Here is a 16,642-nt window from a genome sequence, read left to right as displayed (position 1 = left end):
CTGGAAACCAAATCAGGAGAAAGGAAACATTGAAGAGAAAACAATACATTGAAAATAATTTATGAAAAAATAGCTTATGAGGTACATTTTGAAGGAATTTGGTGATGGGGCAGTTACAGAAATCACCACGACTTGATTCATAGATTGCTAGCTGTTTTATTCCTCAAATGAAAGCATTGCCAATCTTTGAGGATAGAATGTGATTGACATTTTTTAGACTTGCAAAATCTAAATCATAGAACTACAATCAAAATGATCTTCATAAATCTAAATTTACATAACTAACAAGTGATTGGTTTATACAAGTATGAGTATCAGGGAAGACAGGGAGCTAAAATATTATTTGGAAAATTATCAGATACAGATAATCAAGAAAGACAAGAGTATTAGTAGCAAAGTCCAAGAAATGAAAACATCCTTATAAGAAACTAAAAGAAAAAATTTGAGTCGTGAAAACTGACCTTAAAGGGATAAGAAGAGAAGATTGACAAGACATAGTTAGAAGGCCAGGGCGGGAAGAAATAGGAGAGATGTCCTAGCAACTGAGAGTAAAGAAATGTTAAGAGGAGACTAATCATCACTGTCAGACACAGCACAAAGGTCAAGAAGGATCAGGACTGAAGAATGACCTTTGAAGCTTGCAGAAAAGGAGCTCTCTGGTGACCTTGCTGAGAGCAGTTTCAGAGCCTGATGTAGAGAATGAGGTGGTAAAATAAAGAATTGGGAGTAAAGCAAAGGGATTTTCTGATGAGAGATAGGTTATGCATTCAACTCTGGGTACTCATGTATTTGGATAAGGAAATGTGGTTTTAACCTTATTTATACAACAAACAAAACTCTATGCCACAGGTCTAGAGAGGTGGCATTGTTAGCATGCATTCTAACATGGTATATATTCATGTTGCTTCTGCAGATAGATACCCAGAGACACACATACTACATCACAGAATCAATTGCCATTATTATCTTGTTTTTAAGACTTATTAATTAACAAATAATTGTCCCTAGTAATGGGTATGCCTTTTCAATGCTACAACATACTATTTTCATACATGAACACATTTAGTGATTTGGGGATGATCACATCAGTCACATCAGGGTGAAGTACATGTGTGTATGTGTGCACATATAAAATATATTCCTTGTTTGCTAGATATTCTGTCACGTAAGAGAATGTCAAATATTTTTACTCCTGTTAAAAATATCTTTTAAATATCAGGTAGACACAAAACCACTCATGCAGTCAAAATACATACTAGACTTTGACCAAGGGAAACTGCATATTTAGTGGATGGAATAATAACCTTAATAGACAATCTTAAGTACATATGATACAGGTGTCTCAAGATTCAATGGCATCACTTAGTTTAGCTTAAAATAAACTGTGACTTCTTAATAGGGAGAAAGTATACTCGTGTATAGACACACACACACGCACGCACACACACACACATACACACACACACGCATGCACGCACACACCCACATATGGCTCAGTGCTATATTTTGTTCAGGGTTTCTCTGAGGGTGTGGAAAATGACTAAAGGAGAATCTTTCATAAAAATAATGCATACATTTCATAAAATGTAGACAATATCGAACTCTGACCCTTTCACAGTTCCCAGAAAAACAATAACCATAATCATCCAGATTAAGACACTTGCCTTCAAGCCTGATGGTCTGAATTTGATCCCTGAAACCCACAGGATGGAAGAAGCAAACGGACTCCCAAGGGTTGTCCCACATGTACACGGGTGTTCACACATTCATATTAACATACAAAATTAATAAACAATAAATAAATGTAATGAAAAAATTTTTAAATGTATTATTGTTAGGAATTTATATTTATGAACTTTTGTTGGCCTCTACTAACTGAAGAAAGTGAAATCACTGATAAGAGAGGTCAAATTTAATTAGGAAAATTACGAGATTGATTTATTTGTAATGTTACTAAATGGGGTTATGGTCAAAACTATTAAACATCTAAGCTAAAATCTGACAATATCCCAGCTGCTTCTTGATATTTCTAATCTCATTTATTGAAAAAAATAAACCATCGACTTATGAAGATTCATATAAAAAATAAATAAACTGTGACTGTCATAGGAAAGAAAATTACAAGTTAATTTGTATGGAATCAATGCTCCATCTAACAAACTAACTTTACTAATTTTAATTGTTTGTAATTAAAATTTATGTGTTTCACCTAGATCTAGTGAATAAAATTTTTTAAAAAGTGGGAGGAGGGTCAGTGATCCTTAAGGGTGTGGTCCCTGGTGAGCTGAACACCTTGCAATGAAGCTCATGGTTTAAGAAGTATTTGTGCAGTGGGAACTGTACTGATGGCTTTTAATGAAGGGGCACAAAATTGTGTGGGTAGGAAATAAAGGGGGTATAGATCTAAGAGGAGAGGGGAAGGCAACTAAAATGGCCTTCTTTAGTAGCCAGGCAAGGCTTTAATTGGTAGTATTGGGTTGAGCTGTTGGCCAAAGAGGTTCCATGAAGATTTCTAAACAACCCAGTCTGATCATAGGTCAGAAGATCATTCTCTGAAAACTAACACTGGGCTTCATTGCTAAGGACAACTTCCACACAGCTCATTAAACACAGAGAGGTCTAGTTTATACAGGCTTGGAGCTTTCATCTGTACATTCTAGTATCTTTGTGGTGAAAAATAATCTGCAGGGTTAGAAAGAGACTTCTGGACTCCAAACCAGGTGCAAAAACTTTCACCCACAATCTGTCCTGCATATAAGATGTACTAGGAAATGGGGTCAGAATCTGTGGGAGTAGCCAATCAATGGTCATCTTGAGGCCAATACCAGGAGAGGGTTCCCATGTCCTACACTGCCGAAATGACCAGGAACCTGTGACTGGATAGACCAGAGACCTAGGGTAGGATTATACAGAACTGGCAAAAAAAAAATCAATGATATGACTCCTACTGATAGTCTGCTGTACTCATAGATTTTTGCCTTATGCAGTCATCATCAGAGAGGCTTCCTCTGGCAAGAGATGGAAGCAGGTACAGAGTCCAACGACAGAAATTATGAGGAGAATCTAAATTGGAGGTTTCCAACGAGTCCCTCCACTTGGAGATGGGGAACCCCATGGGAACAAATGGAAAGAAAGACTGTATAGAGGATACCAGGAGAACTTGACCCACTGAGTCAATAAACAAGAGATATTTGGGCTCACAAATAGTGAGGCAACAAGGATGGGGCCTATAGGGGTGTGTACCATGTCCTGTACATATGTGTTATGACTGGTTTGGTGGATTTATGATACTCCTCACAGTGGGAGCAGATGTATCTAACTCCTTTGCCTGCTTTTAGGACTCCTTTTCTCCTATTTGGTGGCCTTTTCCAACCTCTATATGAGGGTTTTTGACTTGTCTTATTGTATCTTGTTTTGCCCATTTTTGCTGTTGTCCTTTGGAAGCCTGCTCTTTTTTGAAGAAGAAATGGGGGAGTATATCTGGGGGAAAGAGAAGATAGGAGTGGCTTGGAGGAGTGAGGTGAAGGAAACTGTTATTGGGGTGTGTTGCATGAGAATAGAATCTATTTTTAATAAAATTGAAACTTTATTTCCTCATAAGCACTAGATTTATTTGCTTCTTTATCTTCACTGTGCTTGATAAGGTAAAAATGTTGAATCTGATGAATAGGTCTTAAGTAATTTTCACAAAGTCATATGCTGGCAATTAAACAGGCACATTGCTTTTCTTTCTTTTTTATTTCTACTGTTTGTATCGTTTATATTTTTAAAGCAATCTTATTTTACTTATCTATCCCAGTTCCCTCTCCCTCCAGTCTTCCTAGTCCTCTCTGCTCCCATCCACTGCTCAGAGGCCTCCCATTGGGTGTCAACAGAGTCTGTCACATCATTTGAGGCAGTACCAAGGTCCTCTCCCCCATATCTAGGCTGATCAAGGTATACCTTCAATAGGAAATGGGCTCCAAAGAGCGAGATCATGTATTAGGGACAAATAATGGTTCCACTGCACTAGCCACACAACTTCTCAATCCAAACAACTGTCGTCCACATTCAGAGGGTCTAGTTTGGTCTTCCAGTGAATCCCCAGCTGTGAGTCTGGGGTCAGTGAGCTTCCACTCCCTCAGCTTGACTGTCTCTGTGGGTATCCCCATCATGGTCTTGACCTCTTTGCTAATATTATCACTCCTCCTTCTCTATGACTGGACTTCAGGAGTTTGGTCCAGTGCTTAGCTGTGGATATCTGTATCTGCTTCCATCTGGATGAATGTTCTCAAACCTCAGTAAACTTGTTTACAATATTTGTTACTCATTTGGACATACAGGCCAGGCACCATAACTAAAATATGTGGGCAATGTAATTGGGAACAATAAAAATAATTATTGAGGCACTGGATGAATTCAGATGCAGAAATACCACCATCACAGCATTGCTTTTAAAATGTTGTATCTTAGGGAAGAGGTCATATATGGAGTAATAGGACTCAGTAGTCATTAATTCATAGGACTCCAAATCCATGATAGAGAACAATTGAAATAAGTCACAAAGGCAAAAGGATTTGGTTTACAAAATACTCTATAGGAATTAGGCAAAAAAGAAAACACATCATGTGGAGAGTGGCAGTGGATGGACTATAGTAAATCATGGCTGTGGAACAGGGAATTTTTTTTAAAGGAGAAAGGGAGTAAGAGAACAGAAGTACAACATCCACAGTGATAAGTGATTGTTTCAAATATAGAATGAAAGAGACTCACACACTAACAAGAAGTTTGCAGCCATAATTTCGTGGAATTTCTGTATTTCATACAGTAAACAATTATCAATTACTTAATTTAATGAATTCAAATTGCTTCTTTTTCTCCTTTTATTCAGTTTAAACTCATCATTGTAGAATCCTATACGTCTGTTTATATAACTATGCTCTTCAAAGCAGGACACCTGAAAAGTGCATGCTTGTGCTAATCATAATTATGCTGGGAAAACCGGTATAATTAGACAGCTTTAGGCAAACCATGACATAATATCAAATTAGTCCTACATGTTCTAAGGAGATATTTTATTATGCAGTCCATGTCGAAATCCTAGCCCAGGCTCTCTGAAGCTATGGATAATATGAATAATATCTATAGTTATTTTGGCAAACTATAGGAAGAATTAATGTTATTCATTTAGAGTGTAGAAGATTGTTTTAAACATACAATAAAATCCTTAATAAGTACTAGGCTAGGTTTTATTTAAACTATCTGTATGTTTTTAATTTATTCTCTCATCCTAGTAAATTACAATGACATGATCAAAATGGAATTTAGGTGAACAATTACTCAGCCACTATCCATTCTTTCCTGAAACAAAAGAATTGAAACATATTTTCAAAGCAAATACAATCTCAAAATAAGAGCTGGAAATAAATCTTTGAAGACAGATTGATATGGATCAATCCACTTTGCTGCTTTTTGTATAAGGGTGTTTCTGAAGACATTTTGAGGAATGGGAAGCATATACCCATAAATGATGAGCCTACTAAACATCAGCTACAGGCAAATATTTAATATTACATTAAGTAAATTAGTGGAAGTACTATTAGGAAAATTTGAATGTAAATTAAGTGACTTACTGATTTATTTATGTAATTATTTTTTCCACATCATCAGTGAATAGTGACATTTCCACCACTCTAATGATGATACTGTGGAATTTGCTGCCTAAAATGGGTATTCGGTTATTCAAAGTTTGCAAACCATTTGACTGGACCAAAGATCAGCAAACATTTTTTTTTCTGATGTGTCAGATAAGTTTTGTGAGGAGTCCTAGAGTTATAGCTATATTTTTAAAGCCTGTCTTTGTCGTGTGAGAGAAGACATAGATGATAAATGTTTGAGTAAATGTGTCTGTTATAAATGAAGTCCCTGAAATTTGAATTTTATATAATTGCAAGTCATGACATATAATTCTTGCTATTATTTTAACCAATTCAAATATAATATCAGGGTTGGAGAGATGGCTCAGTGTATAAGCCATGGAAGCCTGGGCACTAGAATTCTAGTCCCCATGGCAGACTTTAATGTGGGTATAAGAATGTATATATGTCCCCTGTTCCATCAGTCCCATTCCAACTGGACTTGGTGGTCTCCCGTTAGATCTGTCCCACCGTCTCAATGGGTAAACGCACTCTTCACGGTCCTGACTTCCTTGCTCATAATCTCCCTCCTTTTGCTCCTCATCGGGACCTTGGGATCAAACCAGACTCTCTGAATGTGGCTGACAGCGGAGGAGGACTGAGAAACCAAGGACAACGGCAATGAACATGACCTCTACAACATGGGCTCACTGTGAGCCTTGTCAGTTTGGTTGCTCACCTTCCTGGACTTAGGGGGGCTGGGAGGACCTTGGGACTTAACATAGTGAAGGGAACCCTGATGGCTCTTTGTCTTGGAGAGGGGTGGAGTGGGGATATGGAGGGAAGGGAGGGGAGGGAAGGGGAAGAAGATGGAAATCTTTAATAAAAAAAAAAGAAAAAGAAAGAATGTATATATGTCCTCCCAGTTCTCCTAATGCGAGATAAGACGCAGAGACAGGAGATGCCTAGAATCTAAGATTTCAGCTACCTAAGGAGTAGTGAAACCATGGCACCAACAACCACAGAAGCAATTAAGAAAACAAGAACCTGCTTCAGAGAGTGGACTTCAAAAACTTGACACCAATGTTGTCCTCTACTATCAATACACACACTGTGGCATGCACATGTCCATGCTCGCACACACCAAAAAATGTGTACAACCCCCCTACACATCCATATAGACAAATAAACATACACATATATACAAAAAGCTAAAAAATATGAAAAAATGCTAACTTCTTACTTCATTAACTCACAAAGAAAATAGCAGTAGGTTTTGCTGGTTGCCTAAGGCTTACCTATTTGAACTAGACAATTAGCTCAGAAAAAGAGACATTTTTCAAGAGGACTAAACAATTACCTCAGGGGAAAAAAATGACATTTTCAAGATGGAGGAAGCCCAAAATTCAGTTTGGAATTTTTCAAACTCAGGTTATAAATCATGAATGAATGAATGAATGCATGAAAATGAATGAATAAAATGTACCTTGTAGTTGTATTCAGAAAACTTTTCCTAGGTGTTTCTTTTCCTTTGCTAAGAACATCTGATATACTATTTTTAGCTATATATTCTTTCCATACGTCTATATTCTGGTATATGCAAATACTAAAGTCAAGTGTTCTATACATTCCTGAGCATATGCTATGTAGAAACACAAGGCATATTGCAAAAAGCTTTCTTAATCTTAAAATTACAATAATGGATATAGGATGGAAATTGTACTATTTTATGATTTTCATGCTAGATCTGCATTTATAAAATTTTATTGCCATGATTTTAATACATCCACTGATTTACATAATACCTAACTTATCTACAATGTGTACTTAAGATTACTCACAAAAAGATCAGTTAAAATTCTAACACCTTCAAGCTAAGACTTTATAAATATCAAAGAACAGAAAATCTGTTCATAATTACTTCTGATTTAGGATGTGCAGATTGAGACATTTTGTTCTCATAAAGCAGCAGAGTGGAGCTCGCCGATTAGAGGTGTACTTCTTCATGAAATTGCACTTCCCATTACTAGAAGAAAGTCATTTGATGCAAAATTAACACCTGAACAAACAGGCCTTTTATGACGACACAAAGCAAAGCTGGACATTTTCAGTTTTAAAATGTTTTACGGCTATTCATTACTTGATTCTTCCTTCGATCCAGAAAACAGCATTTCCATTAAGCCGTCAGTTATTGACAAAATGATTTCTTGAATACATTTAAAAACTTGTCTCATTATTTTACTCAATATTTAATTGCCATTACAAAATACCCAAGCTTTGGGAGGTACGAGGCAAATATGAAACGTGACTCATGTAAATGAGCTTTCCTGCTTAAAACTGAGTCTTCATCTGTGAATAAAGTCATGAATAAGATGTTCTCACCTTTTCCTAATTTCAGAATCCACAGTAATCTGCCTCTTTTTTTGAGGGGGTTGTTGTGGAAGTTCCTCTTGGGCATGTTTTACCAGGATTTGTTCTCTTGTGGTCACCATAGTTACCGTTTCCATTACAGTTGTCTGTGTTAGTGATGGCTGAGTGGTGGTGACAGCCTGTGAAATCTGTGAGAAATATTGAAACAGAGGTCAGACACCGCTCAAAAGACTTTGGTAAAGACTGCTTGGAGTAGTGAAGGAAAATAATGAGAAACTGTTCCTGCTTGTTGGTGGATTGACCTTTAGATCCAACTAACTCCATATTACACCAGAATCAAATCATTTATCTGACTTAAGCAATGATGACAGAAACAGAGAAGTTAGGGAATCTCAAAATCAGAAGTAAAAAATGACTCTTGAGTTTATTGGAAAAACTTTAGGAAGTAAAGGAACAAAGAAGAAGAATCAGGATGCCACTATATCACTACAACTTTGCTGATTAAAGTGTTTACAACATTCAGATATATTTGACTAGAGTATCTGGGCACAATTTCTAATATCAAAAATATTGTATATGGATGTTAATAGTTTTCTAATTATTTCAGATAAAAAAGCACTTGAATGAACACAACCCCATAAAAAAGAAGTAATTATATTAAAAACAGTTTAAAATGCAATTTTCATTTCACCATGAATATTTTGTTCAGTACATATTTAAAAATAGTCAGTTGAACTTTGGAATAAAATGTTATTTAATAAAAAGTGGCATCTTTTATACTTTTAGTAAAATACTAATATAAATCACTAATCTATAAGTATCTTTACATTTCATGATATTCAGAAGTTTAAGTTTAAATACTCTATGTATATGTTGTTGAATATGTTCAAACACATGAGTTACTAAATTTATCATTAGAGCCTTTTATTTTAGAATTACATTGTCCTTCAGATCAGACATTTTTAAAGAGACATAATTCACAAATTTGGCCCACTATAATATGTGATACACATAATAACAGTTGTCAGCTCGGCATGCAAGATAATACCAGATAGACAAGTTGTGCAAAATGACAAATTCCTGCCTTTTAAACTCTCCTTTTATCTTCCTCACAGTGTTCAGATTATTATGACCATAAGTTACCTCTGGCATATTAATTACAGCCCTTCTGCAATTGATTTATTTGGAAGATTTATTTCCAAAAAGTCTAAAGAAAGCCAGTACTAGTTTGTGTGTGTGTGTGTGTGTGTGTGTGTGTGTGTGGCAAAAACCAGAAGAACAGGTGTTTGGCTTCAGCAAGAACTGTTTTTGGACTTTCCTGCACTTCCTAAGAAATGTGAGAAATGTTGAGTGTACCGTCCCCTCCCTGACTAAGTGTTGACAAATTCTTTCCATGGAACACATGGAAAGATTCGCGTATTTATTTCATCTTCCAAACTGGTCACAAAAAATAAAATCCTACAAGTTAACATCTGTAAAAATTGGTTCATTTACACACATTTAAAACACTAGCCCTCTCTGAATGTGGCCGAAGGTGGAGGCTGAATGAGAAGCCAAGGACAATGGCACTGGGCTTGGATTCTACGGCATGGATGGGCTCTGTGTGGGCCTTGTCAGCTTGGTTGCTCACCTTCCTGGACCTGGGGGGAGTTGGAAGGACCTTGGACTTAACATAGAGTAGGGAACCCTGATGGCTCCTTGGCCTGGAGAGGGAGCGAGTGGCGGTATGGGTGGAGGGGAAGGAAGGAAAGGGGGAGGAGGAGGGGAGGAGATGGAAATTTTCAATAAAATAAATGAGAAAAAAATAAAACACTAGCCCTTGGACAAATAGCGTCTTCAAACTTGTTGAAGCCTTTTATGTCATAAAATTCTTTATGGAAACCAAGCAAGCATACAACTACCACCACAACAAATATTCACTGTAAACCAAGAGATACTGATCTCCAACATGTGACAAATACAAGTTATCTTTTATCTTTTCTAAGCATTTCATAAATTCATTATACAGAATCAATCACAGAGCTATGAACAAGTTTAATTACTTACTCCAATGACAGGTTATGTTAAGATTAAAGCAAAAGGTAACAGTTTTAAAGTGGCTTATAATATAAACTGAAATATAATTGCATCTAACACAAAAAGAACATTAAATGAACAATTTAAGTTTGTCTTTATTCTTAAAGAAATGTAATTCTATTAGGATTTTTTACTGTGTCATTTTGAAGTCACAAGGAAAGACTACTTTACATATAATAACTAACTGTTATAAGAGAATTTTTTCTGCGAAGAGTGTTTCTAGGTGCTCTGATTACAGACAATATGAAAATATAAATATAAAGAATATCTTTCAAGGTTATGTCATATGGAATATTTTGGTATGAGGTATTTGACTATGTAGATGACTTCAGTTTTGTTACTATCTTCTTATTGATTCTTGTTATAAAATTTAAAACTTGTACATGCAGGTTTTAAGAAAACATGATTACAGCAAAATGATTAAGAGTGAAATTGCATTTTAGGTATATACACAGTCAAGGCAACCCATCTTATTGTAGATTGTTTTGTGCTGTTTAGCTGAAATCTCTTGGATGCCTGATCTTTTGTGAAGATACAATGGAGGTGAAGTGGAGCTGAGGGTCAGGGGAGGTGGCAGGGAGCTAGAAGGATTGGAGGGAGAAAAACTTGTGGTTGAAATTTATTATATAAGAAAAGAATCTATTTTCAATAATAAAAAGAATATACACAGCCATGTAGAAATGCACAAAGAAATGCTTAAAATAACATTAGTAAAATACAAAACTAAGATGACTGTATAATATCTTTACTACAACATCGTGATTGGCAATGCTATTTCATTTTCCTTGGGACAAAGATATAAGAAAACAACCACACATTGACCCTGAAAAATAAGACAGATTTCATTATGTATAACAAATAGTAATTACTTTCTAAACCTACTTTATGTAATCAGACCATAAAACAATTGGTCATATACTAAATTCTTCCATGGCTCTGAGTAATTGCATGTAAATGCTTAATTTTTCATCACAATCAGTATAATACAGACAGGATAGAGAATATGGAAGTCATTTAATCTAATGCCATGCTTACTATGGGAGTTGTTCTCCCAGAAGTTGAAGACTTCTTCCTTAGTTTGGCAGCAAAACTTCCAATTTATTAAGAATTTCTTAACTCCTAAAGGAATACTATTTTATTATGACTTTTACTGGTCAAATTTTCTTTGAACTCTGAAAAAACATAGGACAATTTGGGTATTGTTTCAAAACAACAATTTTAAAGATTAAAAACCCAATAATTAGGACCCTATTGAGCCCCATTTTAAAGGTCTGAAACGTCAGTGATTTGTTTAAACTGGTATTAATATGGTTGATGTGCCAAAACTAAGACTTCCTGTTTTTGACAACATATTCATTTAAAGCAATCTAAAACTATATGCCATTTAGTAGATATGTCATACTATTTTAAATATATTCAATACTTATCAAATATATATCCCCTATAGGAATTTTTAAATGAGTAAAATTGAATCACCATCTTCAATATTTTATACTGTATTAAGCAAGGTGATAATCACAATAATATTTGTGAAATAAGATGAGTTCTACATGAAAAAATATAACTATGTAAGATTATCCACATACTAAACATACAGCAATAAAGGACATTTTATTTGATATATTATAAAGCTAGACTTTCCTCAATCAACAGCTTAACTTATGAATTTATTTTGGTACCAAGATAAGGATCTAAAATTCTCTGTCTTATGAATGTATACTGAACAACTACCATAGGTAAGGGGAGCCAACAGTAAGTACCAACAGTAGTTGGGCAGCTAAATTTATTTTTAATATTCACTATTATTCTGTTTGGTCACAAATAATAAGGTAACAAAACTTCCTGAATAGGAACTGTCACTGGGACTATTAGAACAATTAGAGTCAAAATACTCAAAGGACATCATGAAGGAAATCATTCTTGACTTTGAAATAAATTATTATATAATATAATTAAGAGGGTTCTTTCCATGAAGTTGTCTCTCCAGTTTTATATATTTTGATCTTCACTTTAATTTGCCTTCAGTACAAAAATATATCAGAAGGAAAACATACACCATGACTTCTGGATTCATATTATATATAGAATTGGAGCAATTGTGTTAGTGACACCTGCAAAGTTTGAAAAGCATTTATATTTTCTGATTTACCGGAATTTCAACTATGTACCATTTGAGATGTAATTGAGGAAACATTTTATAATTAGTGATTCTGAAGCATATAGCTAGGAACCATTTATTTATGTGCCATTTCACTTATTTTCAGTAGGCAATAAATGGATACTATAGATGGCAATTATTTTGAAGATGTGTTCATGGTAATTAAATATATTAATGACAGAAGTCAATTTAACTTAAATAGAATGGAAATTTTATTTTTGTCCTTATTTCCATCTGCCATTGATATTCAAGTAGATGAGATAATTTGGAAATTGCTTCACTAATTCATAGATTTATACATAATTTCAAGCAAAAAGGCAGATTAAACAGATATTAGAGACAAAAGGGTTACTATAGAGATCAATTCGGCTTATATTCTCTTTTGTAAATAAATAAGATATTACATTTTTAACTCAGCCTCACTGAATCAGATTTCGCTGCTTATAGTATTTCCAATGACTGTAGGTAAATAAAGGACAGCTCAAGACTAAGTGCACTTACATTCAAATCCTTGCAAAATTCCTACTTTCTTTGGTGGTATAAAAATGATACTTAATTTTCAGAGTAGCTTGATGCCCAACTTCACGTTTTCCTAAGAAAATCTTTAATCTACAGGATTAGCAAAAAGATTCACTTAAATTCAGAGTGCCTAATTTACTCAGTTAAGTAAGGTGGAATCCTAAAACAAATGAAGTAACTGAACTAATTTAATTGTACTGATCTTTATGATAAGATATTTATATATTCTTTAAGTTGTCAATTGGATTGTTAGTTTTGGATAACTTTGGAGCCATTCTAGGGTTGGCAGAGACTTGACTCTAGAGGGTTTCCCAGGTGTCCAGGAAGACGCCCCCAGCTAGTTCCTTGGGCAGCTGAGGAGAGGGTGCCAGAAATGTCCAGATCCTATTGCCATACTCATGAATATCTTGCATATCACCATAGAACCTTCACCTGGCATTGGATGGAGAAAATGACAGAGCCCCACATAGAAGCAGCGGACTGAGCTCCCAAGGTCCTGATGAGGAGCAAAAGGAGGGAGATCATGAGCAAGGAAGTCAGGACCGTGAGGAGTGCGTTTACCCATTGAGACGGTGGGACAGATCTAACGGGAGACCACCAAGTCCAGTTGGAATGGGACTGATGGAACAGGGGACCAAACCGGACTCTCTGAATGTGGCTGACGGTGGGGGAGGACTGAGAAACCAAGGACAATGGCGATGAGCATGAACTCTACAGCATGGACGGGCTCACTGTGAGCCTTGTCAGTTTGGTTGCTCACCTTCCTGGACTTAGGGGGAGCTGGGAGGACCTTGGACTTAACATAGTGAAGGGAACCCTGATGGCTCTTTGGCTTGGAGAGGGGCAGAGTGGGAGTATGGGTGGAAGGGAGGGGAGGGAAGGGGGAGAAGGAGAGGAGGAGATGGAAATTTTTAATAAAAAAATGAGAAAAAAATTTAAAAAAAAGTGTTGTCAACAGAAGAAGCTTAAATTATTTTTGATTAAAATCCCTAGGAAAGGGAGTAACAAACCAACCCTAAGTTCATCACTTGTATCCACATGTCTATAGGGGATTGAGAGCTTCCTGATGTTGGTGATGAAAAGCGCACATGGGGACTTTCTAGGAGCATTATGCACTCTGCACCAATAAGCCATCTTATAGCCATGATCTTCTTATTTGTATTGTGGGGGCCCTGGAAAAGATAGCTCATGTATACTCATGATTTGTGCTACTTATGTGATCATTAGAAGTCCTAAGTTGGTCATAAAAAACATAAAATAACATTGAATATATATAATGCCACTTTCTCTCTTTGGGGGGATAAAAGATTGTAAGAATTAACTCAGTCTAAATCTTGAATGCAGGTACAAACATATACAGCATAGGCATCAACTTTCATGCTCGAGGACAGGTGAATTACGAATGGTCTAGTGTTATCTTTAGGCTATATATGCTCATAGTTGAAATTATCTCAAAAATAGTCATTAGCTGTGCAGAAATAAAAAACTGTGATATCAAAATTTATAAGTCATAGCATTCTTCATATTCTGAAGGAGAAAGTTACCTTGCTGAAAAATAAAGACTGGAAGTTTTTGAATTTAACAAGGCAGATGCTCCTATATCAAATCATCAGATACTCAACTTTTAATATATTCTACCATATTAATTACAAAGCACACAACTCACTTATCTTTTCCAGAGTGTATAATTTTAGATAAATGGCTATGATGGTGACTCAAATCAGTTAAATTATATTTAATTTCCTTTATTAACTATACAGAAATGCAAATTATATTTCATAATTAAAATAAAGATAACAATATATTTATTAGGGTCATGGTATTAGAATAAAAAATGGTCATATCTCAGCATGGACATTTGTAAAAGCATTAATTAAAGACATAATCATTGGTGTTTTTACAGAAGTCAATCAACGGTATGTTTCTTTTTCCTTCCTTTCCCATTTTAAGTATTCATGCAACAAATAGTTACTATCTTTGCAATGTTTGGGAACAGAAAGCATTCTATTTTCCTAGACTGCTTTTTTTTATCAAGTTTAACACGATTTGACTCTGTGATTACATGATTTTGGAAAAGTTCTTGAGGAAAAACAAAAATAGAAATACACGAACAGCTTTAGGCATATTGTTGTTACAGGACAAGTCAAAAATTTTTAGCAAAGTTATACTTCCAAAAATGTGTTTGTGAAAATTGTATCTTTCCACCTTGTTTTATCAAATAATACTGACTTTTATAATACTGTATCTAAGAATTTTTTGCCATAATGGCTTATGCAACCAATGAGAACATATAGAAATGACAGTATTTCTGAATTAAAACTTTTCAAATTTACTAATTCTTCATGTTCTCAGAAACCTACAATATTGCAAAACATCCATAGGCAGGTCATATACAATAAAAGCATTAGTAATAAAATTATGACTATTCACCTAATTTATTTGATGGGAAACAAATGAAATGTTTATTTTTTAATAACATGAGCAATTATGTTTACATATTCACTCCTTTCATATTTTAAATATGAATTTCAATTTGAAAGGAAGATGTTAAGTATAACTTAAAATCATGAAAGTGGGTTGATAATTTTCTTCAATTATACTTCTGGATACAGTATCTTAATTTTTTTGTCATCTTTCAACAAATATTTGTAGGTTCTACATATCAGTTATCAAGTCTTAGGAAGACAAATTCTCTGTTCTTAATTTGCACTAGAAGAAATACCGGTCTAATATCTATTAAGGTTAGTCATTATTTTAATAGTGGTATATACATGATATAATGAGGTATGAGTTGTGATTAATTATTAAGAAATTTTATGATGAAATGTAATGAAAATATTATGTTAAAATTATCATACATATTTTTGAATATCAATCAATTATACTATTATCTTAGAATTTTCAAATACCAATATTTCCTTAAAAATACCACAATAGTGGAAACTCACAACTTAAAATCATAATACAATGTTACTGTGACTTTCTTATTTTTCTTATCTAAATGCATATATTTGTATAACTTAGCCAAAGCAATGACACAGTGGACAGTGACGATACATTTCCCTAATGTGTTGTTTAATTGCTCCAGCATTCAGTTTTCCATTCCTAGGGAACCGGTAGGACAGCGATAAGATTATCCAATTGGCACACATACATCTGCTTCTCCCCAATTCTCCAATGACACTATACACAAGTTAACCACGTTTTTAATTCAACTAAAGAATTGAAAAGGACTAAACTCATGACATATATTGAGGGAATCAAAATATTTTTTTTTCTTAATGTAGTTCTCAAATATCTCCAACATAATTCACAATATAATACTTAACATCACTTACTTGTGCTGAACTCTTTTCTAGTTTTTGTGCTAAATTATCCCAACGCTGTGCAAAGTTTTCCATCCAGGTTTCCATTTTTTGAGTCACTGACTTATTTTTCAGTGCTGAAAGGAGATCTTCGTTGAGGGAACTGAGTTTTTCCATGGTTTGCCTTTTCTTTTCTAGATCTATTTTTAACACCTGTTAAAACAAGAACAATCATGGGTCTTACTCTGCTCTTGCTTTGGTCCAGTATTTATTATGTAACCATCTACCCCTTTGGAATAATAAAGTACATTCTATGCTACTATATGTTGGAAATATGTGATTTGCTCTTTTTATTTTACAAGAGGTTACAATTAAATGAATGCCTGAAAAAAATACGGGCAGTGGTGGCGCATGCCTTTAATCCCAACACTCGGGAGGCAGAGACAGGCAGATCTCTGTGAGCTCGAGGTCAGCCTGGTCTACAAGAGCTGGTTCCAGGACAGGTTCCAAAGCTACAGAGAAATCCTGTCTTGAAAAAAAAAAAAGAAAGAAAGAAAAGAAATAAAATAACGTAAAATAAAATAAATGATTGCATGAGT

At 34.8% G+C, this 16,642-nt stretch overlaps 1 protein-coding gene across 1 annotated transcript in view; it reads right to left on the bottom strand.

The window, feature by feature from the left end:
- Dmd (dystrophin) overlaps positions 1-16,642 on the bottom strand; it is a 1,847,711-nt gene that overhangs the window by 1,419,524 nt on the left and 411,545 nt on the right. The window contains 2 exon segments of the mRNA XM_038316167.1: positions 7,998-8,173; positions 16,077-16,256. Of these exon segments, the coding sequence (XP_038172095.1) occupies positions 7,998-8,173; positions 16,077-16,256 (356 nt within the window).

Source organism: Arvicola amphibius, chromosome X, assembly GCF_903992535.2.
Source record: "Arvicola amphibius chromosome X, mArvAmp1.2, whole genome shotgun sequence".
NCBI classification, from domain to species: Eukaryota; Metazoa; Chordata; class Mammalia; order Rodentia; family Cricetidae; genus Arvicola; species Arvicola amphibius.
This window is presented reverse-complemented; position numbering and strand designations above follow the sequence as displayed.